Raw genomic sequence first — 14,783 nt, forward strand, 5'->3', positions numbered from 1 at the left:
CCACTTCCTCTCCCACTGGCGTACTGGGAGGGGTGAAAACAGTTGGAAATAATGACAAGTGATGTAAAAAAAAAAAGAGAGAAATATGATATTAAAGAGGGCCCTACAGACAATGAAAAGTGCTTGGTTTTCACTGACAGTTAAATAATAAATGATCCTCCACCTCCAGGAATCTGAAAAATTATTGTTCATTTAGCCCAGAGGGAGGGACAAACTGCTGGGACACTGAAGTGTCAAGTGTGTAGTCAGTTTTATTTTTATAACCCCGGAATCACAAATGACAAACTTGCCTCAGATGGCTTTACAATCTGTACAAAATGCGACACCTAATATCTTCAGACTAGGAAGTGGAAAACTTCAAGGAAACTCAAGTAAGAGCAACAGAGGAAGAATCCAACAAGTTCTGAGTCTCAAAAGGAGTGTAAAACAGCATGGAGCGACACAGTTTCCTGAAAAGCCACTGCAAAAGCTTCCATCGTGTTCTCATTTTCATCACAAAAGTCTTCTAAGGTTTATGTGCGTCTGTTGGGGTCCTTGGGAAACAGCCGCCCACCTCCACCAGATTCGGCCATCCTTCATAAATATTGGTTTTCTCATCATTAACAGCTTGCTGACAGGGAAACAGGGAAGATATTTGTTTTGCCATCAATTATCACGCCTTTATTCTCTTTAAGTGTATTTTAAAATAGACGATCTGACACACGTAGAACAAAGTGAAACTGCAGTGAACAGGTTCACTAACCTTCTCATAGAGGCTTTTGGTTTCCATCCCTGCTCTTCCAGCAAACACCCAGCTGTCTCTGTGTTTCACAGACTTGATCAAAGTGCTTCCCATTCCGACAAATACCTCCCTCATTTCATCTGTCATCCTGCCACAAAGTGGAAAAAGGGGTCATATTTTGTGTCATGAAATCGTTTTAGTCCTTGAATCAGTGAGATTTCGACTTACTTATGTGTCACATCATCAAACGAGGCCAATAAAACAATCATTCCAGGTTTTATCTCCTTCAAATATGCCAGGATGTCTTCTGGGTCTTTTATTAGAGTCATTAAAACAAAGATAAAGAAAAAGAAAAAATGTCATTTTTGGTTTCAGTAAACTTTGAGATTGAAAATGGAATTGAAAAAAATAAAAAAAACACCTCTTACTTCCAGTTCTCATATTAAGGTAGTCACTTTTTTCCACAACTCCATTTTCACCTGAGATGGAAAAAAGCACATAAAAAACGGCCATATTTTTTATAGGTTTGCATATTTCTGGTGTTTTTGCTCTTATAACATGATCTCCATCAACAGTTTGTCTCATTGATCGTTTTCATTAGCACTTTCATGATTTTCTCCAATCTTATTTCAATATTATAGTGTCATATAAATTCAGTGTTGCACCATGCTGACCATGTGAAAAGCTCCAGAAAACATCATTATGATAGACAAAGTTATGTATCAACTGCTGGCTCAATTGTGAAAAATTAACTTCTGAAGCTAAGAACACTTTTATTGACTGAAATTATTTACCGTATACACATGTTATCATAATCCCACAGAAGAATCAGAATATTTTACTCACCATTTATCACCACAATGTTCAGTCCTGGTCCAACATTATTCAACACGTGACTCATAATGCTGTTGAGAAAGCAGTAAGGTTGAGTTTCACAGCAGTGTCACTGTCTTCATCTTGACTTGATTCACACCCTACCCCGCTAAAACACACACATTTTACCCTCGAAACAGATCTTTGGTCCGACCACATTAGCTGCTCCGCTCCTGATATACAGAGCAAAATGGTCGGGCGGACAGACTCTGGAGAGGTCGCACTTTGGCTCAGGTGCTGCTGTGGTTAAAAGTACACATAGAAAAGGGCTTCTGATCTTGCAGGAAGTCATACATGCAATTATAGTGGAGGTCATGCAATGCTAGAAAGATGAGCTCTGTCCTAATTTATTTTACCTGTTTTCACATTTGGTGTGGTTGTTACTGTATTACTCAACCCTAAAATAAAAGAACAAAGAGTATTGTTACAATGTGTCAAATAAAACTAAATGAACAGAGCTGGCTTATTATTAACAATTTTATGGCTGGAAATGGTCTCACCAAGAATGCTTCTTGCTTTCTCTCGCACGTCAGAGTATTTGAAGGAGACTCCCCATATTATTAGGAGGACAACAATGACAGCAAAAAGGTGCAAAACAGCTGACAAGCACAAAGAGTGGAGGGATGAATGTTTGCAGACGTACAAGCAAAATTACCTCCGTTTTAAACAAAGTAAAAATCTCACCTCGATATCTCATATCCGCAATAAACCAGAGAGCTTTTGTTTCCCGGAGGAAAAAGATGAGGCCTTCGAGTATTTCCTGTCAACAAATAATATTGTAGATACAGCAGAGCTTTGCTGTTACCTCATCTGTGAACACCCTCCCTGATAATTCCTATAACCATGCCTTGTAGGAGAAGTGTTTGGATAGGCAGAACATGTGACAGTCCTCCTCCTCCTTGTGCTACATAAAAACCAGGATGTGGAATTATATATATATATATATATATGCATACACACACACCAACACACCCACAGTAAACTAGATGATCAAGTTTCTCTCTTTTACAATGTCAAATGTGGTTCACCGGTAACAGACACTATTTGAGGTGAACAATGTGGTTTGAAAACAACAGTTTGTACTTAGCCGGTGTGCAAACAAGCATTTGAAACCTGGAGAGTCAATGACACAAAGGGGAGAAAAAGGCCACGAGTTTCATATTTCAAATTGGATGAGTAAATGAAAAGAAGAGATGTTTCAAGAATCTCTGTGCCATATATCAGAGTTTTCTATTTGTATGTAAATTTTAGTAAATCCCATTTGATGTGTGGACTTGCCTGCATGAAACTGCTGATAGACAAAAAATTGCTATCAACTCTAGAATAAAAGAAAAAAAAATCCTATAGAAGAATAGAAATGATTTCATTCAAAACCTCACTCATTTAAATGCAACAGAATCAGATGAAAATTCATTTACAAAACACGTTTTAACCCTCATTTTACCTGTTATCACAATGGAGATGACATATAGGCCAGTATGGTGTTTTTGTCAAGACAAAAGGCATTAAAATAAATACTTTTCTCATGGATAGGCAACACTGTTTGCTCAGGAATTAGTCCTTCTCCACAGTTAAACGGTGAAAGGGATGCTAATCCCTTAGAGTACCTGCCCTGCTGATCCTCGAGCTGTGGCTGAGCTCAAGCTTTCACCTGCCTCGAGGGGACCAGACAAAAATATTCCTGGAGGCAGCAATGAAGTGATATTGTGACTGTTATCAAAATTACTGTGGCCAGATTATAATTAGGTCATAATCATAATTCATTCATCAAGGAACACTTGAGTAACTGATTAAAGAATTAAAGCTTCTGTGTGGCCACATTTTGACAAGTGAACCACACAATGTGCGACAAATTACAGGAGAAATCAGAACAAAATGTCTAAAACAGCTTGTAGGCTGACACAAGTCTAAACAACAGCACTTCGCAGCAGATCTGTCATCCACTTGTATATCATTTAAGAATCAAACTGAAACATTAAAAATAACATAAAAGCATAAAAATAGATTTTGACACAGGGCTCCTCTGTGAGACTGGGACTCCAAGAGCCATTTTATTTTTTTATTTGCTTTTTCAGTCACTTTACTTACGTTAAACAATGAAGTCACCACAAACTAATTGCCATGGAGACTAGGCATCAACCAATATGGTTTTCCCTTACATACTTGGGTAAGTATGTGGGTAAATTGTATGAGCAGCTTATACTTTACTTATTTCATTTTCTGCTACTTTATACTTGCATTCCACAACATTTTGGAGGCACATGTTGTACTTTTCACTCCACTACATTTGATTGACAGCTTCACTTACTTCATATTATTCAGTGTTGATAGGCTATTACTCCAGACATGCAACCAGGCAGACAGTGTTGTGAGCAGGATATTGAGTGAAAGCACAGAGTGGTGACTACAGACACAGAGATGCTGCTACATCAGAGCCAAAGCAGCACAGTTTAGGATGAACTTAAAAACACAGATGCTGATAATTGGAACAATACCGACTATGTGGGGCCCCCGGACAGTAGATGTGTGCAATAACATTAGGCGTTGCTTGGATACAGTGAATGCTGGGAAGAATTTTCCTGACACCTGAAAGCTCTTGTAATGAAATGAAAAAGACACAGCAGAGGTGAATCATGGTGTAGTATTTTGTTTTTTGTGTTGGGGCTGAACCTTTCCTGGTGTTTGTCCAGCCTTTGTCAGAGGCTTAGTGTCTTCCAGTTTATTTTCCTGTGAGGCCCCTAACATTGACTTCCCTGTTTCTTAAGGTAATGATGCACACCACACTGTGTTTAGAAAATATTACATAGGAAGGAATTTAGGTTACAACAGTACACATTTACTGCATCTTAACTCAAATGTCTAACATGCTGTAATACTAAAGAGAACCAGCAGAGGGTCTGTGTGCACCTCTTTTTACTGATCAGAGGGAACATTATGCATTCAGAGAATGAAAGCCTGGGTATCATTGTCGGAATAAAACATCCATGTGCTGTTCCCTTTTTGGAAAACAATATGCCTGTCCAGCTTAGAAGGAATTATGAGACACACGTGGTTTTAAATGGGCAACTTTAGGAAACGAGAAGTATCAACAATTAAAGATTTTCATTCTAACAAAGCAGAGATGCTCTTAAGACAAGAAATCAAAAGAATGAATAACGCAAGCGGCAAAAACATCATAAAGTGTTAACACAGCAGGCATCATTAACACCAGTCATATAATCATCAGTAACTGCAGTGCAAACCCAATCATTCATATCACAGGGAGGACCGATGACAACAGCCTGACTCCGCTGCTTAAATTCTTAATCATACAAACACCAAATAAAAGAGAAACAATAATGAACGCTGCCACTGGCATCCTGTGACTTTAATGTTCACATAATAATGTTCCTAATAATGTTACCTAGTGGGTGGAGTTGCTTCTTTTTTTTTTTCTTGGTGGCAAATGCAGCTGTCAAAAGATATGCAACATCACTCAGTCTGGAAGTCCATTAAAGAGTCAGCAGGCTCTGAACTTTACAGCAAATTTACTTTAAGTGGGTTAGTGTTAGCATGAAAAGGGAAATATATTTCAAAGGGAACTGGCCAACTGGTAGATGTCTGCAGTCTTAGTGTGACTATATTTAGCTGCCAGTCAGTTATGGAGTTTGAAATCATCTAAAATGTCAAATTTCCATGTGACACATTCATAACTGTTGAATTATGTTGTGATTTCTCTTACATATTCAGACTGATAGCAAATGAGTGTTGAGGTATAAAAATAACGCTGCAATCAAATGTTTTGTTACATTTTGATTTATAACTATCAGGTAAATTTATCCACTCATTTTACTGATTCTTACACGATTCTTACAGATTTTGACTAGACTCTGGTTTAATCAGAATTTATCCTCAAATTAACTGGCAGCTTTTTATAAGACCAGCGAAAAGTGTTGATTCACAGTGGGATCAGCAGCATGAGACTCCTTTTCACATGACCAGAAAATATAAAACTAGAAATCTACAAATGATTCTAAAATTATATAATATTTATCATGCTTTTCAAACACTGGCAGTGTAATAAAGAAAGTGGACAAGCTGTGTAAATCGCTGTATTTTTAATATACTAACCCTGCTTAAAAATCATAGTTCATTTTGCTGATAAATACTTAATGTGCATCTTTATTAAAAGTGAGATAATACATATCCAGCTCCATTTTTCACATACAGGAGAAAGAAATAACACTCTGATGAAAGTTCAAGTCAGATAATGAATAAAATACACACAAAATCTGTAACTCATCCATTAAGTGGTTATTAAATTGACAGACAATTAACTGACAACAACTTTGATAGTTGATTAATCAGTTGGGTTACTGTTCAAAGCAAAATGCCAAACATTTGATCGTTCCAGCTTCTCAAACGTGTTCATATGCTGCCTTTGGACTGCTCGAACAGAACCAGAGGCTGTAGGAAATTGCGATGGGTATTTTTTTTTTTCTTTTTGTTTTCTTATGTTGTGTTGACCAAATGATTAATCAGGCATCAAAAACACAATCAGAAGATTGCTCATTATGAAATAATCATTAGTTGCAGCCCTAAACCATATACTTCATCCACAATAAACTGATTTTCTGTCAGTCCAGCAGCATCTTGGTCTAAGATTTATTCCAGAAGATCCTGTCACAAGGGGGGAAAAAAAGGAAGTTACAAATGACATTTGATGTGATGAGGAAGGTTACAGCTGTGTCAAGCTGTACTGTGGAACGGATGAGTGTGAAAGCTACTATCAGGGAAGCCTTGATGCACTGACCTCATCTGACTCCTCTCCAACTGTGCAGGGCCCCCTGTCGCCATCCTCCTCTGTCACTGCTGAACCCTGATCCTCCATTCGCCTCAGCAGTGAGTATCTGTATGTTGCCTCGCTGAAAAAGAGTGATGTGACAGGCTGGGGTTATATGTTTTTACTGCACTTAGAATATTAACTAATCTCATTAGGGCTCATTAATGAAGTGTGCTCACTTGACTGGGAAGAAGTATTTTCGGATGATCAATACAGCTGCAACAACTGCTACCACCGAGACGAAGATCACAGATGCAAGAATCCCAGGGTGAAGCCTTAAACTGGACTAAAAAGACAAATGAATCCAATAAGCTCTAACAGTGGGGTAGTTAAAGAGCCCATAAACCTAACAGCTGAATTCATGATGTGTGGCTCAGATAAAAAGGAAATACAGGCAGGAGATATGACAGCTGAAGAGAGCTGTGTTATGGATCACACTGGTGTACGACCCGAAAGCTCAACAGAAGGGGTGTGAATCCCCGGACAAGCATGTGTTCTTGACGATAAATGATCACTTGCATCAGAACTGTGATCACTGAACTATATATTTAAAGTCAGAACTATGCATGACATCATGGGTAATGTTAGGAGTTGAGTGTGAGAACATTGGTCTTTGTAGTGATAATTAGGATTCACATGGAACATGGCCAGAAAGTAAAAAAAAAAAGAAAAAATCCAACAGGAGCAATTAATCACAAGGGTGAGGAGGTGTCAGACAACTGTGATGTGATAAGACTGCAGTCGCAGGTTTTATCACCACACTTGTCACATATGACATTACTTTGTCTTTGATTAAGTGACTTATAATACTATACTATAAGCATATTATCTGAAAACATGTAAGAAAACAAACACTTATTACTTAAAAAATTCAAATCAGTCAGAATTTGACTAGAAGGTTGCCAGGTTTTGATCACCCATTTTGTTTAACAGGAAGAATCCACTATTTGGTCTGTGTCATTCACATATGATACTTCATCTTAGTGTAAGGTGGGAAAGTGCAGAACCGTTCTGCCATTCAATCAAGCAGTCTGTGAAGTGAACGGATCTTGACACCTGAACCCAAACACAGCTCCACTTATATTATAAGACTGCTTTAAGAATCATGTCATTCCACCACTTCTTGGCATTATGATCTTGACAGTGAAATGAATGAGGATGCTGAATGATTCCACATAGATGCGTAAAATAGTAAGTAACATCAAGTGTATTTAGTGCGCACAGGTAACACTTTCTCACCAAGGAGCAGGCTAAATGTAGAGCATCATTTTTATTAATCTCATAGCATACTATCAGCCTAGGTTTCATTCTTCCAAGAACTAAATAATGAAGACAAATTGCATCTTTTTTAAGGCTAAACTATATGGCAAGTTTAAACGGCTGCACGCTTGCCGCACTAAACTCTGTTACGTACCGTAAGCCTGCATCTGCACCGTGAATACAAGTAACTCTGATGATCATAATATTGATGCTTGTATTTTGTTGTACAGCGATCGATTTTATCTCCAAACCATACGTCATTGTCTTCAGGCCTACATATTTACCTGTTGTGCTGACATCCTTGCGAACTTTAGAGCCTCGTTAATAAACTTTCATCATGGAACAATAAAGCTCAGAACATTAAAGTCTAGCTAATTACAACAAACAGAGTCCCGAATTGGTGGGCATATTTTGAATCACTTGAAATGTTTGTTATCGGACTGAAACGGCGATCAGTTAAAGAACCACGTTTGTTTACTTCCGGGTTGCTCTCACCTGTAGTGACGAGCACTATTTCCACGCCCCTATTCAGAGATCGTCATATGACGTCATGTTTAAAATAAAAGACCGTGAAACATTCTCTGTCAAATGTTTAATTTTGTGTCTAAAATGGTGCTTTCTTTGTTCAGGGTTTGTTTTGCTAAGTCGTGACTTGAGTGGAAAAATGCACTGCGGGACACAGTGTTTTAGCTAACACTGCACAAATCATGAACATATTTCTAATGACAGTTCATATGAGGTAATTGTGTACACTCTCCATATATCAGTATTTGACAAGTAGATTGCCTTCTGACTTGAGCTCAGCATGCTGGCTGTGCCACCTGGCTAGCTGGCTGGCTACTACTGCTTGTTACTAACTACTAGCAAACACAATTTGACAGATGATTTCTTTGCTTCGTTTGTTTAATTTTTTTTCTTCCAGCCATTGTGAAGCAACAATTCATCACACGTTGAAAATGATGAATCAATCTCATATCACCCGCTCATCAGGTGTGATCAGCGTTTTGGCATGACTGATGAAAAGACCTGCCAGCCTCACGAGCTGCCCGTCTGTTGTTATTGCTGCTTACGCTCACAAGCAATAAGAAAACCCTAGTTAGAGGTTCAGCTGTGAACACAGGGACCATTGTGACTGTACAATATTCAACAACTGAAATTCATAAAAAAAATATATCAATCATCTTCTTTTCCCTCTTTTACTTGTGAGAATATTAATTGAGGGCAACTGCTGTACCAGGAAACTTGAACTAAAACCCACGCATGAAATCTGCTGTAATTTCAAATAAAATTTATTTGCACAAAATCCACACAGGTTGATATGCTTTCAATGACTTTTTAACATGAAGTATGGTAAACGAAGAACAAAACGTCCTGTATTGTTAAAAGTAATCCTGGCAGGATTTAAATGTTAGAAATTTTTTTCCTCTCCTCCAAAAGAAGCTGCAGGATGTTCTTTGAAATGGCTTACATATTGATTTGCTAGCCAAGTCATTGAAAAGACTCTCTCTAGAATCAGATGTGCTACTGAACGGGCAATGACTCATTTTTTTTTTTTTGCACCAGGCATGTATCAGAGATTTTGAGTCTCATTCCTTTATGCACTTAGATGAAACTACTTATGGAGACACAAAATTCCTGTTAGTCTCTCAAAAACAAAAGCAGCAACATAGAAAAGTTTTTGTGAATGGGTTATTCATTACTGATCAATAAGCTAGGCCTAAAAAAATCCTGAAGCCATTCACCAGTTGTCAATGGCTTCTGATTTATTCATTTGGATTCTCAGCTTTGACTTAGGCTAGTTCATAGTACTTCCCCGTATTTGGATCAAAATAGCAGTTCAGGCAAGGATCATACAGCAGATTCAAATACTCGTCCTCCTCTTCATTCACCATCTCATCCCCTCCTGTAATAATGCAAGAAAATCATCCATTGAGAGGTAATTGTTCAAAATATACAAAGATAATAGTGCAGCAGTAATTCAAATGAATGAAGCTGGCACAGATAAAGTATATAAATGAAAAATGTAAATTATATGTTACTTGTACGGTAGCACATGCATACCAGATAAGAATAAGGGCCTACTGTTACTGGAATAAAATGAGAAGAGCGGATGGTGAGGTGACCTTCAGACTCCCAGACTCTCAGGTGGATTTAAAAGTTTTCTGCCGCTGCCATTTTTTTTCTCATCAATCAACACCTAAGACACCCAGACCCTGTACCATATTATGAAGCTGTAAAGAGATTCCCTGTAATCCCCACTACTTTAAAGCATGTGAATTTAGCTGTTAAATTGACAGGCAGTGAAATGCTAAAAAGGTTATGGAATGCTCCAGGAGGAACATTTTATCTTATCAGAACTTCGGTGACGATAATGAAAACTAATTATAAGACACATTGTGTAAGAGGTTTAAAAATGATGTTGTAAACTGAAAAGGTTTCATCAATTAACCTTGTCGATGTGTCTAGGGGGTACAGACCTGTAATGAGCCTGTCTCTTTTGACCTATGGAGTTATGTGGAGGACAGAGAGCTCCACTCTCATGAGGTTTTTACCCTTAATTGGATAAAGTTTCACATGCTTTTCCCCCCTGCTGAGTGTAGTCTTTGGTGGAAGCTTAACATTTTTGTAAGCTTTGACACCAGTGAATGTTTCCATTAGTTATATGCATTTGTGCAATTAGTGTGCTTAATGTTGAAGCAATTTTATTGTTTGCTGTCTACCTGACTTTTAAGGACATGAAAAAGCGTCTGGGGCTAAAAAGGACCAAGATTAAGGTTACTGTACCTCCGATTAGATTTTCCCGATTGTTCCATGTGCTGCCTGACCTTCTCTGCTGACTGGGAGGCATAATAGGAGGGCTGAGCACATCCATCCACTCCCTAGGGAAAAGACCATAAAGGCATACAGTCATGACAACACATGCCATTACACTCACCATCCTCCTACTGTACCCTGCACATCAAATTGCCTCTATCTGACATTTTAACAATGAAGTCCCATCATCGCATGCTCTCAGAACCCCATCTAAGCTTCCCTTGTCCTTGAGCCACTTCTCCAGCACACTTAGCCTCTCCGCCTCACAGTTTCACCCGAAGGATCATTTATTAGGTTCTGACTCAAGCTGTGACTTCCAAGTGTCCACATTCTGGCCCAGAGTAGGGGTCTTAACCTTGTCTATGTGTGTGAGAGCAACACTTGCTTTCACTCCAAATGAGTTTATCTTCCTGGTAGAGAAGTACACAGGCTATGACTACACATCCATCATTTTCCAGAGGAGAAGAGAAAAATAAACACCACAAGATGAACAGAATTCATAATTATTTTAGGCTACACATCAGTAGCGTGATTTCAGTTATCCGTTAGCCTCTTGACATAACATCTTTCATAACACATTGAGGTTCTTCTGTACAGTAACCAGAGCACATTATATTCCCTAAGTCTATATACTATTGACAAAATCCTGACATGTTAAAGCAGGCTACATTCAAAGCACTCGCAATTACAGTATCTCTGATTAACGTTACTGTTGTAGATATAAAAGGATGTTGGTTTTAATGGGTGCTAATGAATCTTCCTTGTCATTATGACAGCGAACACTGTAATACTGTAGGTGCATCTACCTTTAGCTATATGGTATGTGGAAGTAACTGCACCAGTAAGGTAAAAACATGACAGATGCCAACGCTAACTCAAAGAACTGCTGGATTATCGAATAAACTATATTTTAACAGCTACATTAAATAGGAAGATGACAGCAGAAATGAGCCTATACATGCACATTTAAGCACTACGCTGAAGATTGAATTCATTCATCCATCAAGCCACGAGAAAACGAACACTTACAAAAAGGCTGATTAATTTTTTATCAGAAACATCCATGCATTTAAGCATGAATCAGAAATTTCTTCATTTCTAACCATATGCCTTTAAAGTGATCAAGTGCATCATCTCTATTGAGGCGCTGATTTTTCTTTCTAACAAAGGCAGCCCACTCTAACCCCCTTTGACTACGTGATAGGCAGGAACATAGTACAAAAGTTAATGGAAGCAATTTTCGAGGACAAAGGCCTCTGCCACAGAGCTGCAAATTGGACTTCAAATTGTAAAGGGGGACTTGGTGAGAATGATTAAATTCTTAGATTTTAAAGTCATTATAATGCAGATATGGAAGAACCTGTGATAAAAGGAATAAATTAGGTTGATTTAATTTGAGCAAGTAATCTGTTTTTGCACAGCGGTGAAGTATAACAAAATTAAGTTTTCCAAATATCTCCCATTGAAACAGTATTGAGGCAACTTTGTTTGTCTGACACTCTGGCAACTGTATTGAGTATCACAATTCTGTTTATTGTACTACAATTAAATTTACACAAGGTCCCTCTGACAGCCTCATTTCTGTTTTCACATTTGGTATGCCAGCCAAGAGCAGATACAAGCACACATGCAAACTAACATGCTAAAAAAAAATACTAGAAAAGCCCTGGCAACATTAAGCACAATAAAAGAAGCATTTTAGTCGTCAAGAAAAATGTAGCTCTCGACAGCAAGGAAGCCTGACAGTGATGCCAGGATGCTCAGAAAATACCATGATAGAATTCAGTGTAAGGATGTCTCAGAATGCAATGCCTAAAAGAAAAGTAGAGAAAACAATGACAAATCCTGTGCAGCTGCTCTTCAATATGTAAATCAAGGCTTGCTTCTACATCTGATTTCAGTTGTACAGCTGCGGATGCTGTGGTGCTGTGAGAAACGAGTCGGGGAGGATGTTTGAGGTGTCTGTCAGTAGTAATATTCATTTCAGTGGCCATTGAATCAAACAGCATAACCTCGCTGAATACTTAAGCAGCCCAAAAACAGTACGCAACAGCAGCACTAATAAATGACAAAAAGAAAAGGCCCCACCTGTCATTACCATTGATCAGATGTAATTAATGTAACATTTTTAAATCAGTATTAAACAATAACACCTAAATATTTCAGTACATGGGAGTCTACACATGTTCGTACCAAGCTACCTTGCTTTTCATCAATAAATCAAAACATTTAGAGAGGAGGTGGTTGCATAATTTGAGTAGTGGAACCATGATGCAATCCCTTTGTCTTGTTTTGTAACATGCTGCATGCTTGTGTAAACCCACAAAGAGATGTAGATATGCAGAGACAGGGCTCTGCATTAGCAGCCAGCAAGGCGATGCAGGGTCTCTAGAACCCTCCGAGGGAGGAACTGAGGGATCCATCCATATACTGCCATGGACATACAATGCATGAAAGCCAGCTTTATATACTGCCTAGAATTCAGACTGCATTATATTAGGGATGGGAATCAAGAACCAGTTCCATTTGAAAACTCGTTCCAAATTGTCCGTTCCGTCAAGATCTTATTCCTTCGAGCTGATCCCTTCCCTTTAACAATGCTGTCGTGTTTTTCTGACAGTTGCCTATTGCAAAACAATTAATATCAAACTGATGTGTCTAAGCTGCCGGAAACTGGCAACAAGGATGAGTCCAGGGGTAGAGGCAAAAAGAGCATCTTCTTTTCTCAAAGAATGATGTGAAAAAACAGTGCTAGTTGTAATGTCTGTAAAATGTAAATGTAAAATTTCACGTTAGGAGTGGAGACACTAGCAATATGGTGAAACATCTTTCTACGCAACATGAGCCTAAATTCCAGTAATGCCTTATGTTTTACACTCTGCACAAGTGCCATTGCTTCCCTGCTGAGCAGCATGTCCATTACTGAGGGCAAATATGCTATCTTTTAACATTAATGCCACACAGGCAGATATTTTTCTTTAGCTAAGAAAAAAAAGACACAGAATAAAATGAAGGTTAAGCATCACAGCTTTTGCACGCCTGCATGCCTTTTTTTCTATTATGTTTCAGACTCAGAGATGATTAAAACAGTTGCTTTGACACTGAAAATATGTGCTGGCCTACCTGTTTTACCACGTAGAATGTAGATCAGGAATCAATAAGGGAATCAACAAAGAATAGAACCGATAAGAAGAATCAGTAATTGCATTGGTATTGATAAAATCTCATCAAATCCTATCTCCTCACCATATATTGTAATATGCTCCTGAAGCTAACGTGTGATATTCTATTCTAATGACGAGCTGAGTGACTGAAGAGCTCTGTCTATCCCTTTGTCTAAATCAACAAAAGAGCTATTCAACTCAAGCCTTGACTCTAAGCTATTTGCCTTTTGGGGTACATTACTGATCTGATGTAAATGTCAGTTAGAGTTACACTGTACATAATTCCATTTCATCTTGCATCTTGCATCTACCAAGCCAGCCTAACATACTCTGTCACCGTTACATAAAAACAGTCTGTAATGTTCAACACAAGGCACAGGATATTTACAGATGACATGTTGTAATTTACCTTTTTGATGTACCCACTTTCTCTACTTTCACTTTGGTTCATTTACTGAATTCAAGAGTTTTCTGTATATTTTCTGAGCATTTTTTAAGTCTGAAGTTGATATTGGATACATTTTCCCAAATATTTCAAATAGCAGTTCTAAGTTCTTCTGCCTCCTTCAGTAATGCAAGCCCATTCATCAATATGTTTTCCTTTTGAGGTAAGAACTTCAATTTTACACTTGTTTTAACCTGTAGGCGGGTTAAACAAGGTAGACCATGACTTGCGGTTGCTTTGAATTATGAACAACCGAGGCTTAAGCCATGTAAAAGTCAGCCTTTGTTTCATCAATGATGGATTTCTCATTATATGACTGCTGAAAGTCAGTGCTAAAAGTCCAACCCTTGCTTTCATTTCATATGAACTTAAACTTAACATTAGTTATCCAGAATATAAAAAGTTCCAGAAAAAGTCGCCTGACAAGCACAACAATAAGTGAAAAATAATCTGTACTAGCACAAATGACAACAGCAGCTAAGGGAAAAGAAAACTACAATTCCTGGCATACTCTCAATTTATTTATACTCATCAGTGAGCAAGATAAGCCCCAGTCTGCATATCTATCTGACTGTTGACATTTAGCTTTAATTCTGCAGTCACTGGTTACCATCTGATTAAAAATTTCAGGGTGAGTTTCATGTGCATGCAGCCAAGTACAAATACAGGCTACATGAGGCCATT

The 14,783-nt window shown here is 38.2% G+C and overlaps 2 protein-coding genes across 8 annotated transcripts in view; both read right to left on the reverse strand.

The window, feature by feature from the left end:
- Positions 1–214: 214 nt before the first annotated feature.
- si:dkeyp-67f1.2 (uncharacterized protein LOC556106 homolog) lies at positions 215–2,466 on the reverse strand. Of its 2 annotated transcripts, none has more exons than XM_046385311.1 (9): positions 2,279–2,466; positions 2,095–2,193; positions 1,951–1,992; positions 1,717–1,831; positions 1,568–1,626; positions 1,150–1,200; positions 950–1,034; positions 743–869; positions 215–610 (listed from the first exon to the last, which is right to left on the reverse strand). In XM_046385311.1, exons 1-9 carry the CDS (start codon positions 2,289–2,291, stop codon positions 506–508), a joined length of 696 nt encoding a protein of 231 aa, XP_046241267.1. In that variant the 5' UTR covers positions 2,292–2,466; the 3' UTR covers positions 215–505. The 2 variants fall into 2 exon arrangements, with proteins under 2 accessions (XP_046241267.1, XP_046241266.1); XM_046385310.1 differs by having other exon boundaries at positions 1,717–1,834; positions 2,279–2,464.
- Positions 2,467–5,674: 3,208 nt separating this feature from the next.
- The window catches only part of cfap20dc (CFAP20 domain containing), a 33,940-nt gene continuing 24,831 nt past the window's right edge, over positions 5,675–14,783 (reverse strand). For 5 of the 6 annotated variants that reach the window (XM_046383539.1, XM_046383541.1, XM_046383540.1 and 2 more), the window contains 5 exons: positions 10,461–10,555; positions 7,961–9,579; positions 6,596–6,702; positions 6,387–6,498; positions 5,675–6,253 (listed from right to left, as the gene is read on the reverse strand). In XM_046383539.1, the coding sequence (XP_046239495.1) occupies positions 9,467–9,579; positions 10,461–10,555 (208 nt within the window). In that variant the 3' untranslated portion in view covers positions 5,675–6,253; positions 6,387–6,498; positions 6,596–6,702; positions 7,961–9,466. Of the gene's footprint in view, positions 6,254–6,386; positions 6,522–6,595; positions 6,703–7,960; positions 9,580–10,460; positions 10,556–14,783 lie in introns of all 6 variants that reach the window. The other variant, XM_046383537.1, reaches the window with a different exon arrangement.

This window comes from Scatophagus argus, chromosome 3, assembly GCF_020382885.2.
Source record: "Scatophagus argus isolate fScaArg1 chromosome 3, fScaArg1.pri, whole genome shotgun sequence".
Lineage (NCBI taxonomy): Eukaryota > Metazoa > Chordata > Actinopteri > Scatophagidae > Scatophagus > Scatophagus argus.